Source organism: Capricornis sumatraensis, chromosome 13 (assembly GCF_032405125.1).
Source record: "Capricornis sumatraensis isolate serow.1 chromosome 13, serow.2, whole genome shotgun sequence".
Taxonomy (NCBI): domain Eukaryota; kingdom Metazoa; phylum Chordata; class Mammalia; order Artiodactyla; family Bovidae; genus Capricornis; species Capricornis sumatraensis.
In genome coordinates, this window is record NC_091081.1 from 32,552,938 (window position 1) to 32,575,302 (window position 22,365).

Consider the following 22,365-nt stretch of genomic DNA (forward strand, 5'->3'; position numbering starts at 1 on the left):
TTTCCCTGTTCCCTCACCAACCACCAGAGTTTGATCACCAAAACCAAAGAAAGCTTCACTAACTTCATGGGAGGGGAAAAATGCATTTGATCTCTGCCTTAAGTTGTACGCATTAGGGCTCATTACTAACTTGAACTTTTTTGGTGGGATCATCTGTTTTTCCTTCTATGATTGTCCATGCTCTTCATCCATTTGCCTTGGAGACACTCATTGATTTGAAACAAGATATTAACTGTTCTCTGTCCTCTCTACCCAAATATTCCCATCCCCATTCCAGTCACTGATCTCATTTTGTTTACAGTGGGGGTGGGGTAGAGAGAGGGCAGAAGTACACTTGCTTCCCATCCAAGGAGTGAACCCCATGGTCCTCTGCCTGGCATATAGCGAACACGAGGTTCGTTTTACAACTGTAAGCTGCGTTCACTTGAGACCCATCTTTGCAAACTTTGTTCCGTCGCTCAATCGCTAGGTTGATCAGCAGTCCGACGACTTCCTGGAGGCTGGGGCTACCCGGGCCCCGCGCCTTTCCTGCCGCCGCCAGCCCGCCCTCCCCGCGGTCCCCGGGGCGCGCGCCCGTGCCCGGCCCCCGCCTGCGCCACCGCGCCGCTCCGGAACCGGGCTGCGGTCACTGAGCGCCTGGGCGCAGGGCGGACACCGGCACGGAGTGGCCAGGAGCGCGTGAGCCGGGCACCAGAGACTTCGCGCCGGTCGGGGGGGCCCGATGCACTCGGCTGGGAAACTTCTGCGGGCGCGAGGCCGGAGCTCTGCGTGAGGCCGGCAAAGGCCAGGTAAGGAGGGAGCCGGGGCGCCTCGGCCGCCACCCTTCCGCCGCCGTCTGCACCCTCACACCTTGCGGCACTGGGGCCGCTTGCCGGGTGCGGTTCTCTGTCCTGGCCCCGCTCCTGGGAGGGGATCGCGACCTGCAGACCCCCTAGCAGCGCCCAAGCTTCGCTGCCTGTGCCCCTGCTTGCGCGGCGCTGCCACCGGCCTCCCGCTCTGGCCCCGCTCCGGCCAGCGGCGAGTCCGGGGGTCCGCGCGGGTGCCGCTGGAGGATGGCCCGCTGGGGTCGGCGCACCGGCCCTAGGCGCTCGGGTCCTCCGCCCACAGAGGTGAATCTTCTTCCCACATCTGTTGTTGGACCCACTCTTGCCCCGGGCAGCACCTTGGAGACCCCCAAAAGGTCGGATTTTAGAGGGAGAAAAGCTGCTTCAGGGGGCCCTAACAGCCCTCGGTTGGCCTTGGGGAAGTCGGGCAGAGGCGAGAAGCTTCCCTGGGCAAAAGGTCTGAGTAGGGCAGGGTTTTCCCTTTGAGTTCGGGACCCAGAAAGCGGCCTCATCCAAGGTCACGCTGACCTGTTTACTCTATTTGGGGAATCCCCCTGGGCAAGGGGAGGGGAAGGAAAGAAAGAGAAAGACATTTGAAAATCACTAAACTACCTCCTCACCAAGGTCGGTTACAGAGATATGTATTTTGAGGGTCTGTATTTTAAGAAAAGATTAAAGGCACCGAATCAAATACAATAATATGGCTATGGCACACACACGAAAAAATTTTTAGTCAGGAGGCATTTTGCAAAAAGTGAAAAAGTTCTATATGTAAATAAGTGGGAAAGCAGAATTAGAAACCCACTTTTGAACATAACCTAATTTGATTTACTGAACTTCTAGAATGTGACAACCTTCCTTCCTGACTTTTTACTCCAATTCTTGTGGTTAGGTATTTTCAGTTTGCAAGCTTGCACGTTGCAGTTGAGTTTTATGGCAGCCTTAAAAAATTTACTGCTGTCTCTCTGTTCATGCTAAAGTTTAGTGGCTATTTTCTTTTCCGTTATTTTTAATACCAGGGACTGTTGCACAAACAACTCCCTGGTGTGACAATACAGGAACTTGGCACTGTTCTTTGTGGCAACTGAAAATCAAACAAGAACTACCTGAAACAAAATATAAGCAAAATAAATATTGGATCTCTTTCCACATTTGCCAAATGAAGAGGTCTGTCTGATCCCACATGATCTTTAAGGTTCTTTCCTTCTCTGGGAGACTGGGTTTGCCTTTTGAAGAGTTTGGGATACAAATATTAAGAGAAATCTAGAATAAGATGTTATCTGTTCTACTAAAATTTTATACATATAAGCTGGGAGACATTTGATAATTGAGTTTCTTTAATCTCATCAGTTTCTCAAAATAGCTGAATCATTGTGCATCCTAGGCTTCTAAATGATGACAGTCTATGCTATTAAACAAATATGTGTCAGGGGAAACCCAAATCCCATGCTTCTTATCACAAGACTGACTAATAGGGTTGATACACTGGAGCATTCATGTCTGCTTTCTGAACAGTCCCCAGGAAAGAACAAGAATGGTTATGAAGCATTTGCTGCAGCATATGAGCATAACAACACGTAAGTGACATGACAAGCAAGAAGTTTCAAAACTGCTTCGGAAAATGTCTGTGATATATTTGCAAGCTGGCAAACTGCAACTGAAATTGGTTTCTGTAATTATGGGTGTTGGTCAGCTGGGATTATTAGCTATAGAGAACAAGTAAGAATTTATAAAAGTGTATTGAATCATTAATGAGATTTTTTTTAAAGGAAAAGAGAAAACATTCCTGTCTTTTATCTAAGTAGTTAGAGGAAAATATCTTAAAGTGAAAGTTACAACAGATTATTTTATAAATTAAATAATAACAAAAAGCTGCTGACTTAAAATTCCCATAACAATGCTGGACCCTCCTCCAGCCCAGAGAATTGAGAGGTCAATTCATACAGCTACAACGTGAGACCTTCTGATTTTGTATTTTTCAACAGAATAACCTCTAGAGACTCTCTCACACATACTGAAATTGGTGGGGGAGGAGGGATTTACGGTCTAGAAAGAAGAGCAAGCAGCTGGGCCTATGGAATAACTTTCATCTTTCCAAGTCTAATTTTCCACTCTGAAGAATGCTAATGATACTATTTGGGTGGCAGAGTTGTTGTGACTCCTCAGTGGGTCAGTGTAGACAAGACCCAGTGCACGGCACATAGTGAGACCATAGCTAATCTCAGTTCTCCCTGTCTTCCTTAGTAGGTGGTTGTTTATTGACTGAACAAATTGTAGGATGAACAGTAGGTTACAGTTTTCTGCTTTTGATTTTAAAAATTCCATGTGGCAAAACCTTGATGAGTGCTGAATCTAGGTAATGGGTATATAGGGGGGTTATCATACATTATCTTCTCTATTTTGGAATATGTTTAAAATTATTCATCAGAAAAAGATTAAGCATAAAGCTGAAAAACTCATAAGATACATTTCTAGTCTAGCCTAACATTTTAAATTTGAATTTTAAAAATTATTTTATATGGACAGGAAAGACATGCAGCTTTACAGAGGGAGTTGATGGGTGAGGAATGGCACTAGAGGGTAGTCCATGGTGATCTTTAATTTTTTGTGGAATCTTTTTTATTTTAAAAAGATCCAAAAATATGACAGTGTTGATATTTGATAATTTTGGTTATTGGGTTCATGGATATTTCTTCTCTGATATCTTTGTATTTAAAATTTTTCAAATAAACATAAAATCACCTTTTAGTTTTATAAGATTATTATAAAGGAAGCAAACAATATAGGTATATGCAAAGAAAAAAGTAGTGTCCTGCCATCCAGGAATAACCTTTCTTAGCATTAAGTGAAAAATCACTCCATATGCCCTTGCATTTATACAAATAGAGGAATATAGGCATATTAATATGTAATATGCTACTCCTGTGACACATACAACATTTTAGGGTTTGTTTGTTGCTTTTGGTCTTGAATTTCTAAGAAACAACTTGCTTGCATTTTGATTTTTAAGACTTTAGTTTATCTTTTAAAATATAGCATTTATTTAAAAATTCAGTATGCAACAATGGACTTTAAATGAGTTTTAAGTAGCTTATTTGCATATAAAATGTATTTTTAGATTATTTTAGAACTCATAATTTGAAACTGGGCTTAAATGGTGTCAATATTTGAATTTCACTAAAATGCAAGCTCCATGAGGGCAGGGATTTGTTGAATTCTTACATATGTTAATTATTAATGTGTTCTTGGCTATTTGAAAGTTGATGATACAGTCAATTATGCTATAATGCTTATTTTGAAAACCAGCATCATTCCAATGCAACTGAAATGTAAGTAACAATTCAAGCATGATGCAAATTTTGTACTAACTTATTCAATGATTTACTCAGTTAGAAACACCAGGTGAACACATTAAACTGCAACCAGCTAACCAAGCCCTATAGGAATATAACACAAAATATAACACACACAGACCTCAAACATTACCAGCTACGTTGGTTCACTGAGTGATATCCTGCAAGATTGTGTTTTGTTATTCTTTTGCAATTATGCATTTTTCTATAGAAAAACACTCATTTAATATCCCAAGAATATTTAAGCATCTTGATTCAAAAATGTCAAATAGTGCATGCAAAAGGACAGCTTAAACACTGAAGAGAAGCTTGAGATAATCAAGTATTTTGAAAGAATCAAGAGAATATGCAGTATTTCCTGAGCAGCAGGAATGAGGGAATAATCCACACTGACGATCATGACAGGAAGTACACAAAAATAAAAGCAACGTCGATGGCTGGAATAAGCTCAAGTACTTCAAAGTCAATAACAATGAGGCTGAAAGAAATAAAAATGTGGAAAGACTGTTGGCTGTCTGGATGGAGAACCAGTGAACAACTTTTCTCACAAAGAGAAAGCTCCTGTCTCTATAAAACACTCAAAAGGAAATGGAATTCCTTGCAGAAATGCTCCTATTGGCGCCAGGAGTGGCTGGTTTGGTGGTTTCAAACATTGCTGACCCTGGTGTGTGATCCACCTGCTCATTAAGCTCAAAAAAATGACAAAGGAAAGATTACAGCCAATTAGCTAGCACACATGAACTTATTAGGTGTGTTTGCCAGGAAGGAACATGAAGAAAACATAGAAAAAGTGAGTTCATCTGCTGTATGCTGTATGGAGGAGAACTAAGTGAAGGTGCCTTCCTTGGATTCACAGCAAGGAAAGACTGTTTCATGCATCTGTGATTCCAGCTTCTCTTGCATCTTTCATCAGGAGTCGCTGGTGAACTCACTGCATGACATGACTGCAGCTGACCGAAAGGGAATGGCGTCCTGCTTGTGCCTTTAGCCATTTCCAGAACACGGAGAAGTTAGAAGAACTTGAAGCAGAGTATGAGGATTGTCTGTTTAAAGCAGATAAATGATAAGCTTATGAAGGAGAGGTTTATAGCTGTTTCTTCACATTACGAATCATAGGGCATTAAGTGACTCAACCTCCTGTCCTTCTGTTGCTCCAAAAATTGTAATTGCTTTTTTTTCTTCCAGTTGTACTGAAATATAGTTGACATACACCACTTATGGCTTTAAGATGTGCTGCATAATAGCCTAACTTCCATCATAAAATGATTATGACCACATTAAGTTTAGCAAAAGTCTATCATCCCATATGGATACAAAATTAGAGAAACAGCAAAAATACTTCTTCCTTGTGATAAGAGCACTTAGGATTTTTCTTAGAAACTTTCACATATATAACATACAGCAGTGTTAACTATATTTATCATGTTGTACACTATATGCTTAGTACTTATTTACCTTATAACCGGGAGTTTCTGCCTTTTGACCACCTTCCCCCAACTCCTGCCTCTGATAACCACAAATTTGACTTTTTTTTCTGTGTTTTTATTTTTGAAATATAATTGACCTATGACACTATGTTAGTTCCTGGTACACAACATAGTGAGCTGATATTTCTATATATCTCAAAATGACCACCATGATAAGCCTGGTTACCATCTGTCAACATACAAAGATTAATATTATATAATTGTCTTTGTATGGAAACACAAAAGACCCCTGATAACTAAAGCAATCTTGAGAAAGAAAAACAAAGCTGGAGGAATCAACCTTCCTGATTTCAGTCTATACTTTGGAAGTATAGACTGAAATACAGTAAAACTTCTTTGGAAGGAATGATGCTAAAGCTGAAGCTCCAGTACTTTGGCCACCTCATGTGAAGAGTTGACTCATTGGAAAAGACCCTGATGCTGGGAGGGATTGGGGGCAGGAGGAGAAGGGGACGACAGAGGATGAGATGGCTGGATGGCATCACTGACTCGATGAATGTGAGTTTGAGTGAACTCCAGGAGTTGGTGATGGACAGGGAGGCCTGGCATGCTGCAATTCATGGGGTCTCAAAGAGTCGGACACGACTGAGCTACTGAACTGAACTGAACAGTAATCAAGACAATATGATACTGGCACAAAAACAAAAGTATATATCAATGGAACAAGATAGAAAGCACAGAGATAGCCTCATGCACCTATGGGCATCTTATCTTTGACAAAGGAGGCAAGAGTATACGATAAAGAAAAGACAGCCCCTTCAATCAGTGGTGCTTGGAAAACTGGGCAGCTGCATGTAAAAGAATAAAATTAGAACACTTCCTAACACCATATACAAAAATAAATTCAAAATGGACTAAAGACCTAAATGTAAGGCCAGAAACTATAAAGCTCTTAGAGGGATACATAGGCAGAACACTCTTTGGCACAGATCTTCTTTGACCCACCTCCTAAAGTAATGAAAATAAAAACAATGATAAACAAATGGGACCTACTTACAAGTTTTTGCACAGCAAAGGAAACTATAAACAACACGAAAAGACAACCCTCAGAATGGGAGAAAACAATAACAAATGAAAAAACAGACAAAGGATTAATCTCCAAAATATACAACCAGCTCATGCAGCTCAATATCAGAAAAACAAATAACCCAATAAAAAATTGGCAGAAGATCTAAACAGATATTTCTCCAAAGAAGACATACAGATGGCCAACAAACACATGAAAAGATGCTCCACATCACTTATTATTAGACAAATGCAAATCAAAACTACAGTGAGGTATATCACCTCACGCCAGTCAGACCTGCCATCATCAAAAATTTATAAGCAATAAATGTCTAGTCAAGGCTATGGTTTTTCCAGTGGTCATGTATGGATGTGAGAGTTGGACTGTGAAGAAGGCTGAGCGCCGAAGAATTGATGCGTTTGAACTGTGGTGTTGGAGAAGACTCTGAGAGTCCCTTGGACTGCAAGGAGATCCAACCAGTCCATTCTGAAGGAGATCAGCCCTGGGATTTCTTTGGAAGGACTGATGCTAAAGCTGAAACTCCAGTACTTTGGCCACCTCATGAGAAGAGTTGACTCATTGGAAAAACCTCTGATGCTGGGAGGGATTGGGGGCAGGAGGAGAAGGGGATGACTGAGGATGAGATGGCTGGATGGCATCACGGACTCCATGGACGTGAGTCTGAGTGAACTCCAGGAGTTGGTGATGAACAGGGAGGCCTGGCGTGCTGCGATTCATGGGGTCACAAAGAGTCAGACACGACTGAGTGACTGAACTGAACTGAACTGAAATATCAGAGAAGGTGGGAAGGAAAGGGAACCCTCTTGTACTTTTGGTAGGAATGTATTAATAAGTTGTTAATACAGCCACTATGGAGATTCCTTAAAAGAAAATCAGGAATAAAACTACCATATGACTCAGCAATCCAACTACTGGGCATATACCCTAAGAAAACCATAATTTGGAAAGACACATGTATCCCAGTGTTCACTGCAGAACTATTTACAATAGCCAGGATCATGGAAGCAACCTAGATGTCCATCAAGAGATGGATGGATAAAGAAGTTAGTGGTACATATATACAATGGAATATTTCTTAGCCATAAAAAGAAATGCATTTGAGTCAGTTCTTGTGAGGTGGACAAACCTAGAGCCTAGAAGCAAGTCAGAAAGAGGAAGATCAATACCATATAGTAGCACATATATATAGAATCTAGAAAAAAGGTGCTGATGGACCTATTTGCAGGCCAGGAATAGAGACACAACTATAGAGAACAGACTTGCTGGACACAGTGAGGGAAGGAGAAGGGGGGATGAATTTAGAGAGTAATACTGACATATATACACTACCATGTATAAAACAGATAGCTAGTGAGAAGCTGCTGTGTAGCACAGGTGTTCTGTGTAGCACAGCTCGGTGTTGTGATGACCTAGAGGGGGGGGATGGAGGAGTTAGGAGGGAGACACAGGAGGGGGGTGATATATGTATACTTATGGCTAATTCACATTGTTGGACAGCAGAAACCAACACAACATTATAAAGCAATTATCCTCCAATTTTTAAAAAAATATGTAATTGTCAACTATATTCCCCAGACTGTACATTTTAGACACGACTCATTTGTTTTGTAACTGGAAGTTTGTACCTCTCACCCTCACTCACCTATTTCATCCTCCTACCTGAAAATTTATAATTTCTTAAGAAAACATTTAAATTCTCTGAATCTAGGACTGAAGTGAGAAAACAAGAATGCTGTGATTTGCTCCAGTAAGTCCAGATATTTAGATTCAAATTGTATGTGAAGCAGTTAAGTCATGAGGGTTAAGACAGCAGAGCCTTGGCGTCTGCCTGCCTGAGAGTGAGTCTGGGCTCTATCAATATTGGATCCTTAAGCAACCTAGACTTTAGATATCTCATCTGTGAAGTGGGGAGATAAATTTGCCTACTTCAAGAAGTTGTGAGGATTAAGTGACATAGCATTTTAGGGCTCTTCGACATGTGCCTGGCACATAGTAAGTGTTCAGTAAATATTAGGTGCTAATAGTAACAGCGTTGGTAGTACTACTAGTAACAATAGTATATGAGGATTAAGAAGATGGCACATAGTTCATTAATTCCCACTGCTCAACTCATCTAAATTTGGTGGAGTCACAATTTGAATTACATAGCTATCTGTTTCAAGTTTCTATGGGCTTTTTTTTTTTTTTAGTATTATTCTCTGGATGTGTTTGAAACATTAAGTATTTGCCATATGTGTATGGCTCAGTTTTACAAAGAACTGACCCAGCTAAAAGTCAACCAAGGAAACATGGTATTCCAGGAATTTTGGAGATTGGTATATGAATGACATATGGGCTTCCCTGGTGGCTCAGAGGTAAAGAATTCGCCTGCTAATGTGGGAGACGCAGGTTTGATCCCTGGGTGGGGAAGAAAGTGGCAACCCACTCTAGTATTCTTGCCTGGGAAATCCCATGGACAGAGGAGCCTGGGAGGCTACCGTCCATGGGGTCACAAAAGAGTCACACATGACTTAAGCTCGCCAGGCTCCTTTGTCCATGGAATTTCCCAGGCAAGAATACTGGAGTGGGTTGCCATTTCCTTCTCCAGGGGATCTTCCCCACCCAGGGATCAAATCCTGGTCATCTGCATCGCAAGCAGATTCTTTACCATCTCAGCCACCAGGGACCCCAAACAACAACATATAAATGACATAAGCATTCTAGAAGTTGCCCACATGTACAGATGCTTAATAGTGTTGGGGCCACTGGACTCCATGAAAGAAAAACCTATAAAGTGGTGCAGTTAATTTAAATATGATTCCCAGGGCCACTTATTCTGTCTTGTTTTCCAGACATGATTAAAGACCTGTTATCACTTGATTTTCCTAATAGAAATCTCACAAGGATTGTCTTCTTCTCCATAGACCTGTATTCCAAGTCCATCGTAAAATGTAGTTAAGCAACCTAGACTTTAGATATCTCATCTGTAAAATGGGGAGATAAATTTGCCTACTTCAAGAAGTTGTGAGGATTAAATGACATAGCATTTTAGGGCTCTTCGACATGTGCCTGGCACATAGTAAGTGTTCAGTAAATATTAGGTGCTGATGGTAACAGCGTTGGTAGTACTACTAGTAGCAATAGTATATGAGGATTAAGATGGCACATAGTTCATTAATTCCCATTGCTCAACTCATCTAAATTTGGTGGAGTCACAATTAATGAAAAGCCTCAGTTGAACATTCATAAGTGTGCATATTTATTTTCTATTGCTTTGTAACAAATTACCACAAACTTAGTGGCTTAAAACAATACAAATTTACTATCTCACAGTTTTTGTGAGTCAGAAGTGTAGGCACAGCGAGAATGGATCCTCAGCTCAGGGTTTCACAAGCTTGCAATTCAGATTATCAGCTAGACTGCACTCCTCATTTGAAGTCTAGGATCCTCTCCCAAAATTTCCAGGTAATTGGCAGAATTCAGCTGCTTGTGACTGAAGGACTGAGGTCCCCATTATTCTGGTAACTTTTGGTTGGGTACTTCTTTCAGCTCACAGAGACTGCTTGCAGTTCCTTGCCTAGTGGCCCCCACAGGCAGTTCACGGCACGGTGTTTGCTTTTTTCTAGGCTAGTAAGAATATGTTTGTCTAATTTCCAGTCCTACAGTGGAGTCTTACATGGCTAATCACAGACATGATTATTCCAGCCCCATTGGCCAGAACATGTTACCTAATTAAGGTACCCTCTATGCCATGCCATTCACATGGGAATGCCATTCAATGGGAAGACTCAAGGAAAGGGGGTTACAGGACCTGTGTACGAGCAGGGTAGGAATCTTAGAATTCTCCCTACCTCCATATGTGATAAAGTGAGAAACCAAACATGGCTAGAGATAATCAAATGTGGCTTTAGCTGAGACAAGAGAATCAGAGAAGCCTGGCATAGCTTGTGGGCAGGTTCTCTAATTTCCTCGAGTCTGAAGTGAAGCCAAGCTTTCACTGGTATAAAAAGTCAAAGGCATATTCCAGCCTGGGAGCCTACTGGTGCATGAAGAGACTTAGGTATTATGTGAACCGCCCCCCCAAGGCTGGTGTGGATCTTCTGGAATCTAGAAGGCCACAATCCAATCTCCAGCATAAAATTTATGAGACTGTCTACCTGAGATTTCCAATGCATTACATGGGGTAACATCAGAAGATGAAACGAGAAAATGAGACCACGTACTATAATTGCTTAAGAAAGTAGGATTCTCCTAAGGCAAAAGAAAAAAGTGCCACCTTCCTTGGCAGAATAAAGGAGCCAAGAGCTTAGTGGGTTGGCCATCTCTATAGGCAGAAGCCAGATGGTGACACATCGATGCCTTGGATAACATCTGACTGACTATAGCATATGAACACTGTAGCCAAAATCATTTACATTTACATCAACTCTCTGCTCTTAATCTTAGATAATCCTTCCATATTTATACAGTTATACACTATACATATGCGCTGTTTGCACAGCATCATGCCAAGTCTTGGCATGATGAAATTAATTTCTTCTTTCCTGTTGCTTGAGAGGCCCTAGACTAGCACTGTCCAACAGAAATATAATGCAACCATATACATAATTTAAAATTCTCTAGTAGCAATGAAATGGGTGAAATTAACTTTAAGAATATGTTTAATTTAACCCAGTATTTCCAAAACATTATCATTTCAACACGTAACCAATAAAGAAATTATTAATGACATACTCCTTATCTTTGTACTGTCTCTGAAATCCATTAAGACCAACACATCTTACTTCAGACCAGTCACATTTCAGGGGCTCATGGTCACGGGTGGCTGATGGCTCCTGCAGTGGCCAGCATAACCCTAGAATTCTAAGGCTTCTGGTCATGGGCATTTAACTTCAGCTCTCATTTCTCTTTGCACTCACTTTCTAGATAATCTCATCAGCTCCAGTCCTTATTCAGTGTTGTCCTGTGTCATTTAGGACAACTGTTAAATATGCCTCCATCCTGCACCTTCTGCTGTGAACTCTGTTGCTAGACCAGGTGCATCAGGTTAAACATGACTCAAAGCGAGTCCCCTGCCCCCCAACTTCCTCTGATTTCTTTCCCAGCTTCAGGATCTCTTATGACTCCAAAGTGTCTTTATCCCTTCTCTGTTCTTCTGTCTCAGTAGAGACATGTCTTCCTTTCATTTTCTTCTTCATGGTTAATATAATATATGCTTTTCTTTCTTTCTTTGTCTAACACCTAACCCATTGATTCAGGTATCGGTCATATCTCACTTGGGCTTCCTGGCTATTAACCTGCTTGTTCTAAAACTATATTCTAAACATTGTTTTTCTACCTGAACACTATTTATATTATATACATATATAAAACCAATTAATAAAGCCAATATTTAAAGTATATACACTATCTACATTAGATTCTTTAAAATATTACTTAAATATGTACCCCCAACTGAAAGAATAAACAAATTATGATGCTTTAAAAAGGAAAACAGAGGCTTCCCTACTGGTCTAGTGGTTAAGACACTGAGCTCCTGATGCAGGGGACCTGGGTTTGATCCCTGGTCAGGGAATTACCCACATGCTGCAACTAAAGATTTCACATGCCTCAACTAAAAAAGATCCTGCATGCCACAACTAAGACCCGGCACAGCCAAATAAATACATACTTAAAAAAAATTAAATGGAAAATATATATTATGTTCAATATAATATACAGTGGAAGCCTTGTAGACAGATAGTAAAGGCCATAAAAATCCAGAGCCTAGAAAGTGCACTTCAGCCACCATGGTAAGGAAAGGCTGATGCAGAACATGCACAAACCTTGAGCCCCTCAGAGGTGAGTGTGAGGAAGAAAATGCCTCCTGACCTGAGCAAGCATGGAAGTGAGCAACACAAGAGAAGATGTGCCTTTCCAGCCCCTGAAAAATAAGGATTAAAATCCAGATCCTTTACTCTATAGATTGTTCTAGTGTCTCTTACCCCATCCCCCTAAAAGTTCTTAGCCCTGGTTGCACAACAAAATCAATGGGAAGTCTGTGAAAAAAATGGTCCCCCTACAGTCCATAAATAATTAAACAATTTCTAGAGCAGGGCTCCAGTCACAAACCTGGTGTGAAGGTGCACAGTCATAATTCAGTTCTGCCCCTCTGCTCTATATTTTGACCTGGGCTAGGAATAACTTTGAATTCCATATCATAGAGAGTGGTGTTATTTTAGAGCTGAAAGGAGCTGCACATTATTTGTCCAAATCTTTCATTTATCAATGAGGAAACAGGTCTGGGAAGATTAAAATCTCACGCTGTGGGACTTCCTTGATGTTACGGTGGTTAAGAATCCGCCTGCCAGTGCCGGGGACACATGTTCGATCCCTGGTCTGGGAGGATCCCACATGCCGCAGGACAACTAAGTTTGTACGCCACAACTACTAGGACCGCACATCTAGAGCCCGAGCTCCACAGCAAGAGAAGCCACTGCAACAAGAAGCCCGCAGGCCACAGCTAGAGAAAGCTCAGCACAGCCAATAAATAAATTAACACATGCTGTTTAGGGACATAGCTAAGACTGGCACCCTTCTCTTAAGCAGTAATACCAACTGGACAGACCAGACAGAAGGATGGTAGACCCAACACTGGCATTACAGCTGTGGACAGACAATTAAGGATCAGAGGACATCACATGGAGTAACCAGCCTGGAAGGACACCCAGCTGGCAGCCAAATGGACAAAGCCGGGGCTCTTTAAGCAAGGATAATCCAAGAATCCTTCAGGAACAAGATGAAATGATGGCTCTCAAACTGAATGGATCCATGTATATGTATGGCTGAGTTCCCTTTGCTGTTCATCTGAAACTATCAAAACATTGTTAATCAGCTATACCCCAATACAAAATAAAAAAAAAAAAATCAACTGAGAGCCTATTAGAAATGCATCTGTCTGGGTCCCTCCCTGGCTCAGTTATTCTGGGGTGGGGCCAGGGAAGGGGCATTTTAACAGGTCCTTGGGTGATTCCGATTGTTGTTGGCTTCCAGAGACTGGCTTCTTTACTCAAGGATAGGCTAGTTCTGGGTCGATACCTACCAGCCGTAGGTGCTCAGGACACAACATAGGGAAGAATAAGACAGATCACTCCTGCAGAAATAAGTAAGTTTAGAATTTACAACATAAGGATGGTTTGTTTTCTATTGAAATCCTCTGAAGAAAGCTTTTAAAATCTAAATCTTCAAATGGCTCAGCTCTGTAGCAAATAAGCAACAAGTACAGCAATGCCATTTCTCTGTTATTTAAAAATCTGCTCCATATATATTAAAAAAAAAAACTGAATCAAAAAATGGGCAGAAGACCTAAAGAGACATTTCTTCAAAGATGAGCTGGCCATACAGATGGCCAACAAGCACATAAAAAGATGCTCAATATCATTATCAGAGAAAAGCAAATCAAAACTACAATGAAATATCAATTCACATCTGTCCAAATGGCCAGCATCACAATAATAAACAATACATGAATGCTGGAGAGGGTATAGAGAAAAGGGAATGTTCTTGTACTATTGATAAAAATGTATTAATAAACTGGTAGAATCACTATGGAGAACAGTATAGAGGTTACTTAAAAACTAAAAAGAGAACTTCCATGTGATCCAACAATTCCACTACTGGGAATATATCCAGAGAAAACTTTAATTCAAAGAAACATGCACCCCAGTGTTCATTGCAGCACTATTTACAATAGCCAGGATATGGAAACAACCTAAATGTCCATCAATAGAGGACTGGATAAAGATGTGGTACGTATATACAATGGAATACTATTCAGCCATAAAAAGGAAGGAAGCTGGGTCATTTGCAGATACATGGATGGGCCTAGAGACTGTCCTACAGAGTGAAGTCAGTCAGAATGAGAAAAACTATTAACACATATATGTGGAATCTGTAGTTACAAAGCAGAAATAGAGATACAGATGCAGATAACAAATGTATAGACACCAAGGGAGGGAGGGGGTGCAATGAACTGGGAGATTGGGATTGATATATATACCCTGCTGTGTATAAAATAAATTACTAATGAGAACCTACTGTATAGCACAAGGAACTCTACCCAGTGCTCTATGATGATCTAAATGGGAAGGAAATCCAGAAAAAGAGGGGTTGTATGTATACATACAGCTGGTTCCTCTTCCTGATACTGGGAAAAATTGAGGGCAGAAGGAGAAGAGGGAGTCAGAGGATGAGATGATTGGATGGCATCACCAATGCAATGAACATGAACTTGGGCAAGCTTCAGGAGATAGTGAGGGACAGGAAGGCCTGGTGTGCTGCAGTCCATGGGGTCGCAAAGAGTTGGACATGACTGGGCAACTGAACAACAACATAGCTGATTCACTTTGCTGTACAGAAGACACTAACACAACATTGTAAAACAACTACACTCCAATAAAAATTAAAAAATAACAAGATAAGTGCTCCCAAAAGACTAAAAAATTACAAGAAATATGCTAAGAATTTTTAAGATAGATTTTCTCATTTGAATGTTCTAGTACCCTTTAAAGTAGACACAATAGGTGACATTACCTCTGCTTTACTGATGAATAAATACGTCTAAGTTCATCTAAGTAGCGAGGAGGAAACTAAATCCTGGTACTGTGGAAGCAGAATGATATGGTTTAGACACTGAGTTTCAGAGTCAGACAGACCTGGATGGAATCTTAGTTCCAATACTGAACAGTGTGGTGACCTTGTACAATTTATTTACTTGTCTTCTCTGAGTTTCAATTTTCTTATCTGTAGGATGGAGATAATAGTACCTTCCTCGTGGGGTTGTGCAGATTAAATAATTTTTTAAATGTCTGGTACATAGTTGCTGAGTAAGTATACATACTTAAAGGTTTAAGTAGAGAAAACAATCTTCTCCATATGTAACACATACAAAAGTTGGGATATGATTCCAATTGATAAGGATAATATTGACAGAATTTTGATCTTCTAGGTTGCCTAGCAACCACAACTAACATAATACCACAAGCTACCAGAGTTGTTTTAATGAAATCAGGAATTCAGCTGCTCTTAAGGAACTGAACATTGTAAGAAGACAGAAGGATTCTCCTATGAATTTGGAGTTGTGCCGGACATCTTAAATAATCCCTCAGTCAAGAAATCCTCCATTTCTGTTCCCCTAGGCGACAGAAGATGTTCGAACATCTGTTGACCTAGATAGAGTGAGGATGGAAAAGGCAGAGAGGACTTGTTCCTCTCTATCAGTGTGTTCAATCCACGTTCCCTGAGTGCCAAGGGTCTGAAATACAAAAACATTTGTCTTTACCCCATAATAATTTTGGAATCAAGAAGAGGAAATGAGTCAGTGTTGAACAGTAATACAGGAGATTATTTCATGAGTGGCTTTCTATGTCTATGTCCCCAGTAGTATTCTAAGCATTATGGACTGAACTGGGCAAGCAGATATAGCCTGTCTCAAATATCCACTATTAGGATTATTATTTTCCTGGCAAACCATCCTGGCAGAATATTCAGCTGGTCTCCCAACACGTTAAATCAGATCTGCAGCCTTGAAAGACACACTGCCTGCTGGGGAGAGCGTGAAGCTGAGCAGAAGAGGACTTGAACTTACAGCTTTGTGACTACTGTGACTTTTACCTGAAGCAAGTTACTTAACCTGCCTTGGGCTCCACCTTTCTCATTTGTAAGCTAAGCATGATGGTTTAGATACTGCCTCGCTCATAGCAGTAAGTGTGATGCTGTGAAATAATAAATGTACGCGTTCTGAACCCGTAACTGCCATTTCAGGTTAATCTTCATCACTATGCCACCCAATTTATATCACATTTAGTTGAGCATCCTTGTGTCTGCCTTTACATTTCTTTATTCCTTTGAACTCAGGCTCTGACAATGTAAAGAGTGAAAAAGGGAAAAGCGTGGAAATATTTGTTTATTTGCACTTTGTCTCCATCATTTGTATCCCCATGTGTTAACTTCTTTTGCAGGGAAGATCAACTATGTAAGAAATCCGTCGTGCTCCTTTGACTTTCCAGCATTTATTTACCCCAAAACATGACTTGAGGCCTACAGGCCTTTGACATAGGCAGCTGGTTGATGAGTCGTGTTCAGCATTCATACAGGGCTGCTGGCACATGGCAGAGGAACACTCGGGCTCGTCACCTGCCCCTGTCAGTTCTTCTAATAAAGTACATCTGTTTTGGTGACTGAATAAAAACACACCAAGTGGAGAAAGCCTGGGTGTGGAGTAATCTAATCAGGGCAAGTCAGCACTCTTTGTTGAGTGATACAGGATCAAGGGTAGGAAGGTGGTTTGGTAGCAGCTTATTGAAACAGGAGCTGACTGGAAAGGGCCAGAAACACAGTTCCTCATATAATTATAATGGGTCACACACCAGAAATGCAGGGGGCCCAGTATATTATTCCCCAAGTCAAGAGTTTAAGGGGCAAGTTTCCAATAAACTCCCTTCTGAATTACCACAAATGTTTCACATTAGCATCATTTTAGCAATTTGTTGAGGATTTTAAATTTCCAGGAAGTTCAAATCCAAGTTCAGAGCTCCACTGGTAGTGCTTTTTAATACTGCTTTTGTGGCTATTTGCTTGGCATCTTGAGGAATTAACTTAAAATACTTGAGTTTTTAAAGTAAAACAGCAGGGAGACTGACACTTGCAGTCTGCATGTCACACTTCTCAACTACTCACTGTATTTTTAAAATGTTTCTTTGTTGTGAATATGCAGTGATATATAACTTTGGGTTTTGTTTAAAGAAGAGAAAGGAAACATGTTCAGAGTGTCAGTCGGCCTTGAGTCTCATCCCTCACAGAAGGATGGGTGGAGTGATAATTAGAGGGATGCAGAATGTTTGTATTTGAAAGCAGCATAAGTAGAAATAATACAGTTGTAAGTTATAGGTCTGTGTTATTTTTTCTTGTTTTAATGATTCACCTGGTGATGTTCTTAAAGTCATTCCTTGCTGAGAAGAGAATCACTATCCAGGATGAAAAACCAGGAGCTTGAGCAGTAGCAGCTTCTTTATTTTCATCTCTAGTTCTGTTGGTAGTGAAATGCTGTTCCTTTTTTTATTTCAGCCAAGTCTTTTTCACCTCTGTAGGTACTTTTTTTCTATGAGACTAGATCTATGTTATTTGATATTTTATTACCAGGTGTTCTGGAAAAAAAATCTACCTCAAAATAAAAACAATATAGCACACAAGTTCAAGGTTCTTGAATGTTATCTTGGTTTCAAAAACATCAATCCAATGAATGCTTCATATTGAAACCATTTATTGTTAAGAAACTTGGTGATAAATGATATCTATCCTACAGCTCTGTCGTCATGGTTAGATCTCTCCTGAATGAGATCACATATTAGCATTTTTACCATATGGCTGAGAGGGTAGGGAATATATGTGCAGAGAAACCAGTCGCTAACGTTTTTGACCATCTGGCAAATAAATGTGTAAGTACCAGGAACTTTAATAGTACTTATTTAGTTATATAGATGCGACCTTTAGCCTGAAAGAGCCTCTAACACAGTAAAAGAGAACTGAATTTATATTTCTCAAGTAATTTTGATCTAATTAAACATTTTCACAGTCTACCATGTGCTCTTAAAGCCGGACTCCTAATGGTGTGTTTCTTACATTGATTGATTAGGGCTCCTTACAGTGACCATTTTAAAACCTCTCTCGTGAGAGACCACACGATTGGATCTGGCATGCAGGCTTAAGTGCTGAAGTTCTGCTCTGCCATCAACCACCGTGTGGCCTAGGATAAATTAGTCTCTCTGAGCCTCAAATTCTTCATGTGGAAAGAGTGAATAACATATTGTCAAACAACATCTCTAAAAGGGTGGGCCCTGGAAGACGTGAACTGATGCATCAGAATCATGCGGGGAGCTTGTTCAAAATACCAACACTGAGGCCCCACCCATAGAGATTTCTGACTCAGTATATCCAGAGACAGTCCATAAATCTGCATTTTTAGTCACTATTATGAAAGATTCTGAGGTACACTGAATTACTGTTATAGAAACCAGCTGATTATAGCACTTAGCTTTCTCGAAAAATACATAATTAGCTAATTGTAACAAATACTAAAATTTCTGTAAATTATTTATAATTAAGCCTGACTTGAAAATATGCATTTTTTTCTATCCTAGAAATGTAAATGTATTTGTGCTGAATATATTTTAACTTCATAGAAAGTAGGATGTCAACTTGAATAAGTAAAATGCTGGTGATTCATTAAATACATTTCTCAATTCTGTTTAATTAGAATCCTGTTTTTATTTCTTACATAGGCAACAACAACATATTTGTCAGCTAGAACTAAATCAGAAGCCCAGATGAATTTAAGGATGCTAGCATGGGATTCTTAGTTTTTCAAGATCCACATTCACCAAACCCGTAATCACCCCAGCTCCAGTGTCCGGGCTTTCTCTGGTTTTGTGAAGACTCAACTCTGATGATGGAAAAGCAAAGGACTTAATTATTTGCTTTGATATTACTTAATATCGACTGAAAAGTGGATACAGTACACCAGCCATGGAAGGAAATTCAAGTCTATGGAAGAACCTAATCGATGAACACCCTGTCTGCACCGTCTGGAAGCAGGAGGCTGAAGGAGCTATCTATCATCTAGCCAGTATTTTATTTGTAGTAGGTTTCATGGGTGGCAGTGGGTTCTTCGGGCTCCTTTATGTCTTCAGTTTGCTGGGATTGGGTTTTCTCTGTTCTGCTATCTGGGCCTGGGTAGATGTCTGTGCAGCTGACATATTTTCCTGGAATTTTATATTGTTTGTCATCTGCTTCATACGGTTTGTTCACATTGCCTATCAAGTTCACAGCATAACTTTTGCCCGAGAATTTCAGCTGTTGTACAGCTCCCTCTTCCAGCCTCTGGGGACCTCTCTGCCTGACTTCAGAACTATTGCTATGAGCTCAGAAGTGGTGACTCTGGAAAAGGAGCACTGTTACGCCATGCAGGGAAAAACCTCCATTGACAAACTCTCCCTGCTTGTCTCAGGAAGGTTTGTACTCTTGGCACTTGTGTGTCTTTCCACTTTATTACTTACTAGCTTTTGTTCCTTTTTGCTGCATTTTCCTACCTCAATGTAGCATAGTCCTCAGCAGCATTTAGTACTCTGAGGCATGAGAAAACCCTTGACACATGAGTCATTTACATAGGCATTTAGAATACATGGTACCATTTACTTGAAGCAGGATGTAATTTAGTCTTAATATTTCTTTGTAGAAATCAAAGGTATGAATTGGTTTGTCTGGATATGCTATTTGTTTCCAAACTAATCACTTAGAGTCAAGAAAAAGATGATGCCAGTTTGAATGAATAGAATACTTATAGTTATTTAGCATACAAAGTATTTGAAACATTCTATTAGGCCATTCTTTTAAGTAATAGAGACCATTTAAATTTTATAATGATCATTTTTTTCAGTAATTTCTAGTAAATGCCCACTTGCTCAAAGGGGAAGTGTGCTATATATAAAATTTGAAAAAAAGTTTGAGGGAGAAATAGGAATGTGATTATTCATGTTTTTTAAAAGGTTAAATATTTAGTTTACAGAGATATTTCCATTGGTACGTCTTTATGTTCTTCAGAGTTCTACTTAATTTAAAATCTGACTGAGTGCATTGAAACTTGTAATTATAATATATTATACACACCTAAATGGGCACATATCAATGTGCAGTTTGATGAATTTTCTGATGAATTTCACCCACTGTTCCAGAATCCTAACTATGGGAGGAACAGCAGCACATAAATTTTACAGGAGATTTTTGTCACTTATTATAATGTATGAATTTAATATTTTGCCCTTCAAGATTTTAAAAGCCAAAAGAATCATCAGAGATCAGAAATACTGCTCCCTGCCCTTGTTACCAATTTAGTTCTTTCTCCTTCCCTCCTGACTGATGTCCTTTGTGTCTGGGTAGGATCAGAGTGACAGTTGATGGCGAATTTCTGCATTACATTTTCCCCTTCCAGTTCCTGGATTCTCCTGAATGGGACTCACTGAAACCCACAGAGGAAGGCACTTTTCAGGTAAGGGATAACTAGACCACACCATGAAAACTGCCTCTTTCAACCAGATATACGCTGCTTGTTTAAAAACAGGCAAACAAGCAAACAGAGCCGCAGATGACATAGGAGTAATTTATACTTTGGAATGTACTTGGTAGCATGCATGTCTTCCCCATTCTGCTTGAGTCTTACTGATTAATGTCACTGTATAGGTCCAGCAACAAGGAGAAGATTGGGTATCCCATAGGACAGAAAGAAGTCTGTGATAAATACTCTTAAATTTTCCTTTGCTTACCTGAGTACATGGGAATTAAAATATAATTAATTGATATTTGACTCTAAACTAAACACTGCCACCTGTCACAGTTTAGAAAAACATCAAGAATGAAAATCTGTCATTATGACAAAATAAGTGACTTTTAAAATTCAAAATGTGATGAATTTCAGTTGTTTTCTAGCAACAAAATGCTAAACAAAATGTCATTACTATGCTGCCATATCTGGTAGTATTGAAAGATAATCCTTGCGGTAGGTTCTATTATGGCATTCGTTTTCCTCTGGTTAATACATATAAATACATGTGTGTATACATGTGTGTTTTATATATATATAGAATCATACACATATGTAGATTAGGTTAAGTATATTCAGTACTACAGAAAATGAATTAAGGTTAAATGTCCACAGTCTTCAGGATAGACATGGAAATATTTCCCCAACATTAGCCAACTTTATTATTTTTCAATGTCAAATAGCTCTCACTTCAATAAAATACAAAATATAGATATCTAAATTTAGAAACATATGAACTGGAGATGGGCACAACACTGTGATTATTCATGTTATAAATAACATACATAGTAATAAATTTTGTACTTTCTCTATGTTTTACGATATATTGTGGGTTTTAACATTAAAATAAGCATGAGAAATTCATTTAAAATTTGGGGCCAAAAAACAGAGCAGGACATTTCTTGCTTCCTAATCTCTGTTTATGTGTGGTCTTATTTTTTTTAGGTAACCCTCACAGCAGAAACTGATTGTCGATATGTGTCTTGGAGGAGAAAGAAATTATACTTGCTCTTGGCTCAGCATCGTTATATCTCCCGCCTGTTTTCAGTTTTAATTGGCAGTGACATTGCAGATAAACTCTATGCCTTGAATGACAGGGTATACATAGGAAAAAGATACCATTATGATATTCGGTTACCCAACTTCCTTCAAATGTCAAGTCCTGAAATGTCCAAGTCATCCCTAACAGAACATTTTCAGAATTCCAGACGATATTGTGATAAGTGACATCGAAGTCTCAAGTTTTATAATTATAAAAGACTCTCTTCATCATTCCCCAAATGAAATAGCAAAACACAGCAAATTAAGCTCACTAATATTTTTATAAATCCAACTCAGAGGCAAGATGCCTTTGCCAGCTGTTTTATTCATCTTGTACATTGTGAATAAATTTTACAATTTTTTTTCTGTATTTCTCATTGGAATATATAGAGGGGGGTGAATAAACTGTGGGCAATTTTGTCCTCTTCTGTACCAGAACTGGGAGAGTGAAATTTTGCATTCTCAAGTATGTCCTCAGATTTAGGGAAATCTGCTGCTGTGCCCTACTGAGTTAGGTGCCACT

At 39.7% G+C, this 22,365-nt stretch overlaps 1 protein-coding gene across 2 annotated transcripts; it reads left to right on the top strand.

Moving 5' to 3' along the window:
- Positions 1-321: 321 nt before the first annotated feature.
- Positions 322-22,158, top strand: POPDC3 (popeye domain cAMP effector 3). 2 transcript variants are annotated; one of them, XM_068985093.1, is made up of 4 exons: positions 322-394; positions 18,988-19,716; positions 20,642-20,750; positions 21,747-22,158. In XM_068985093.1, the coding sequence occupies exons 2-4, from the start codon at positions 19,232-19,234 to the stop codon at positions 22,026-22,028; spliced, it is 876 nt and encodes a 291-aa protein (XP_068841194.1). In that variant the 5' UTR covers positions 322-394; positions 18,988-19,231; the 3' UTR covers positions 22,029-22,158. The 2 variants fall into 2 exon arrangements, with proteins under 2 accessions (XP_068841194.1, XP_068841193.1); XM_068985092.1 differs by lacking the exon at positions 322-394 and adding an exon at positions 626-788.
- Positions 22,159-22,365: the final 207 nt, after the last annotated feature.

Bases quoted from the DNA above. Each gene is read 5' to 3' on its own strand.
- POPDC3 (XM_068985093.1), top strand. From the start codon at position 19,232: ATGGAAGGAAATTCAAGTCTATGGAAGAACCTAATCGATGAACACCCT. The intron at 19,717-20,641 runs GTTTGTACTCTT...GTGTCTGGGTAG, and splicing joins TCCCTGCTTGTCTCAGGAAG to GATCAGAGTGACAGTTGATG. The intron at 20,751-21,746 runs GTAAGGGATAAC...TATTTTTTTTAG, and splicing joins CAGAGGAAGGCACTTTTCAG to GTAACCCTCACAGCAGAAAC.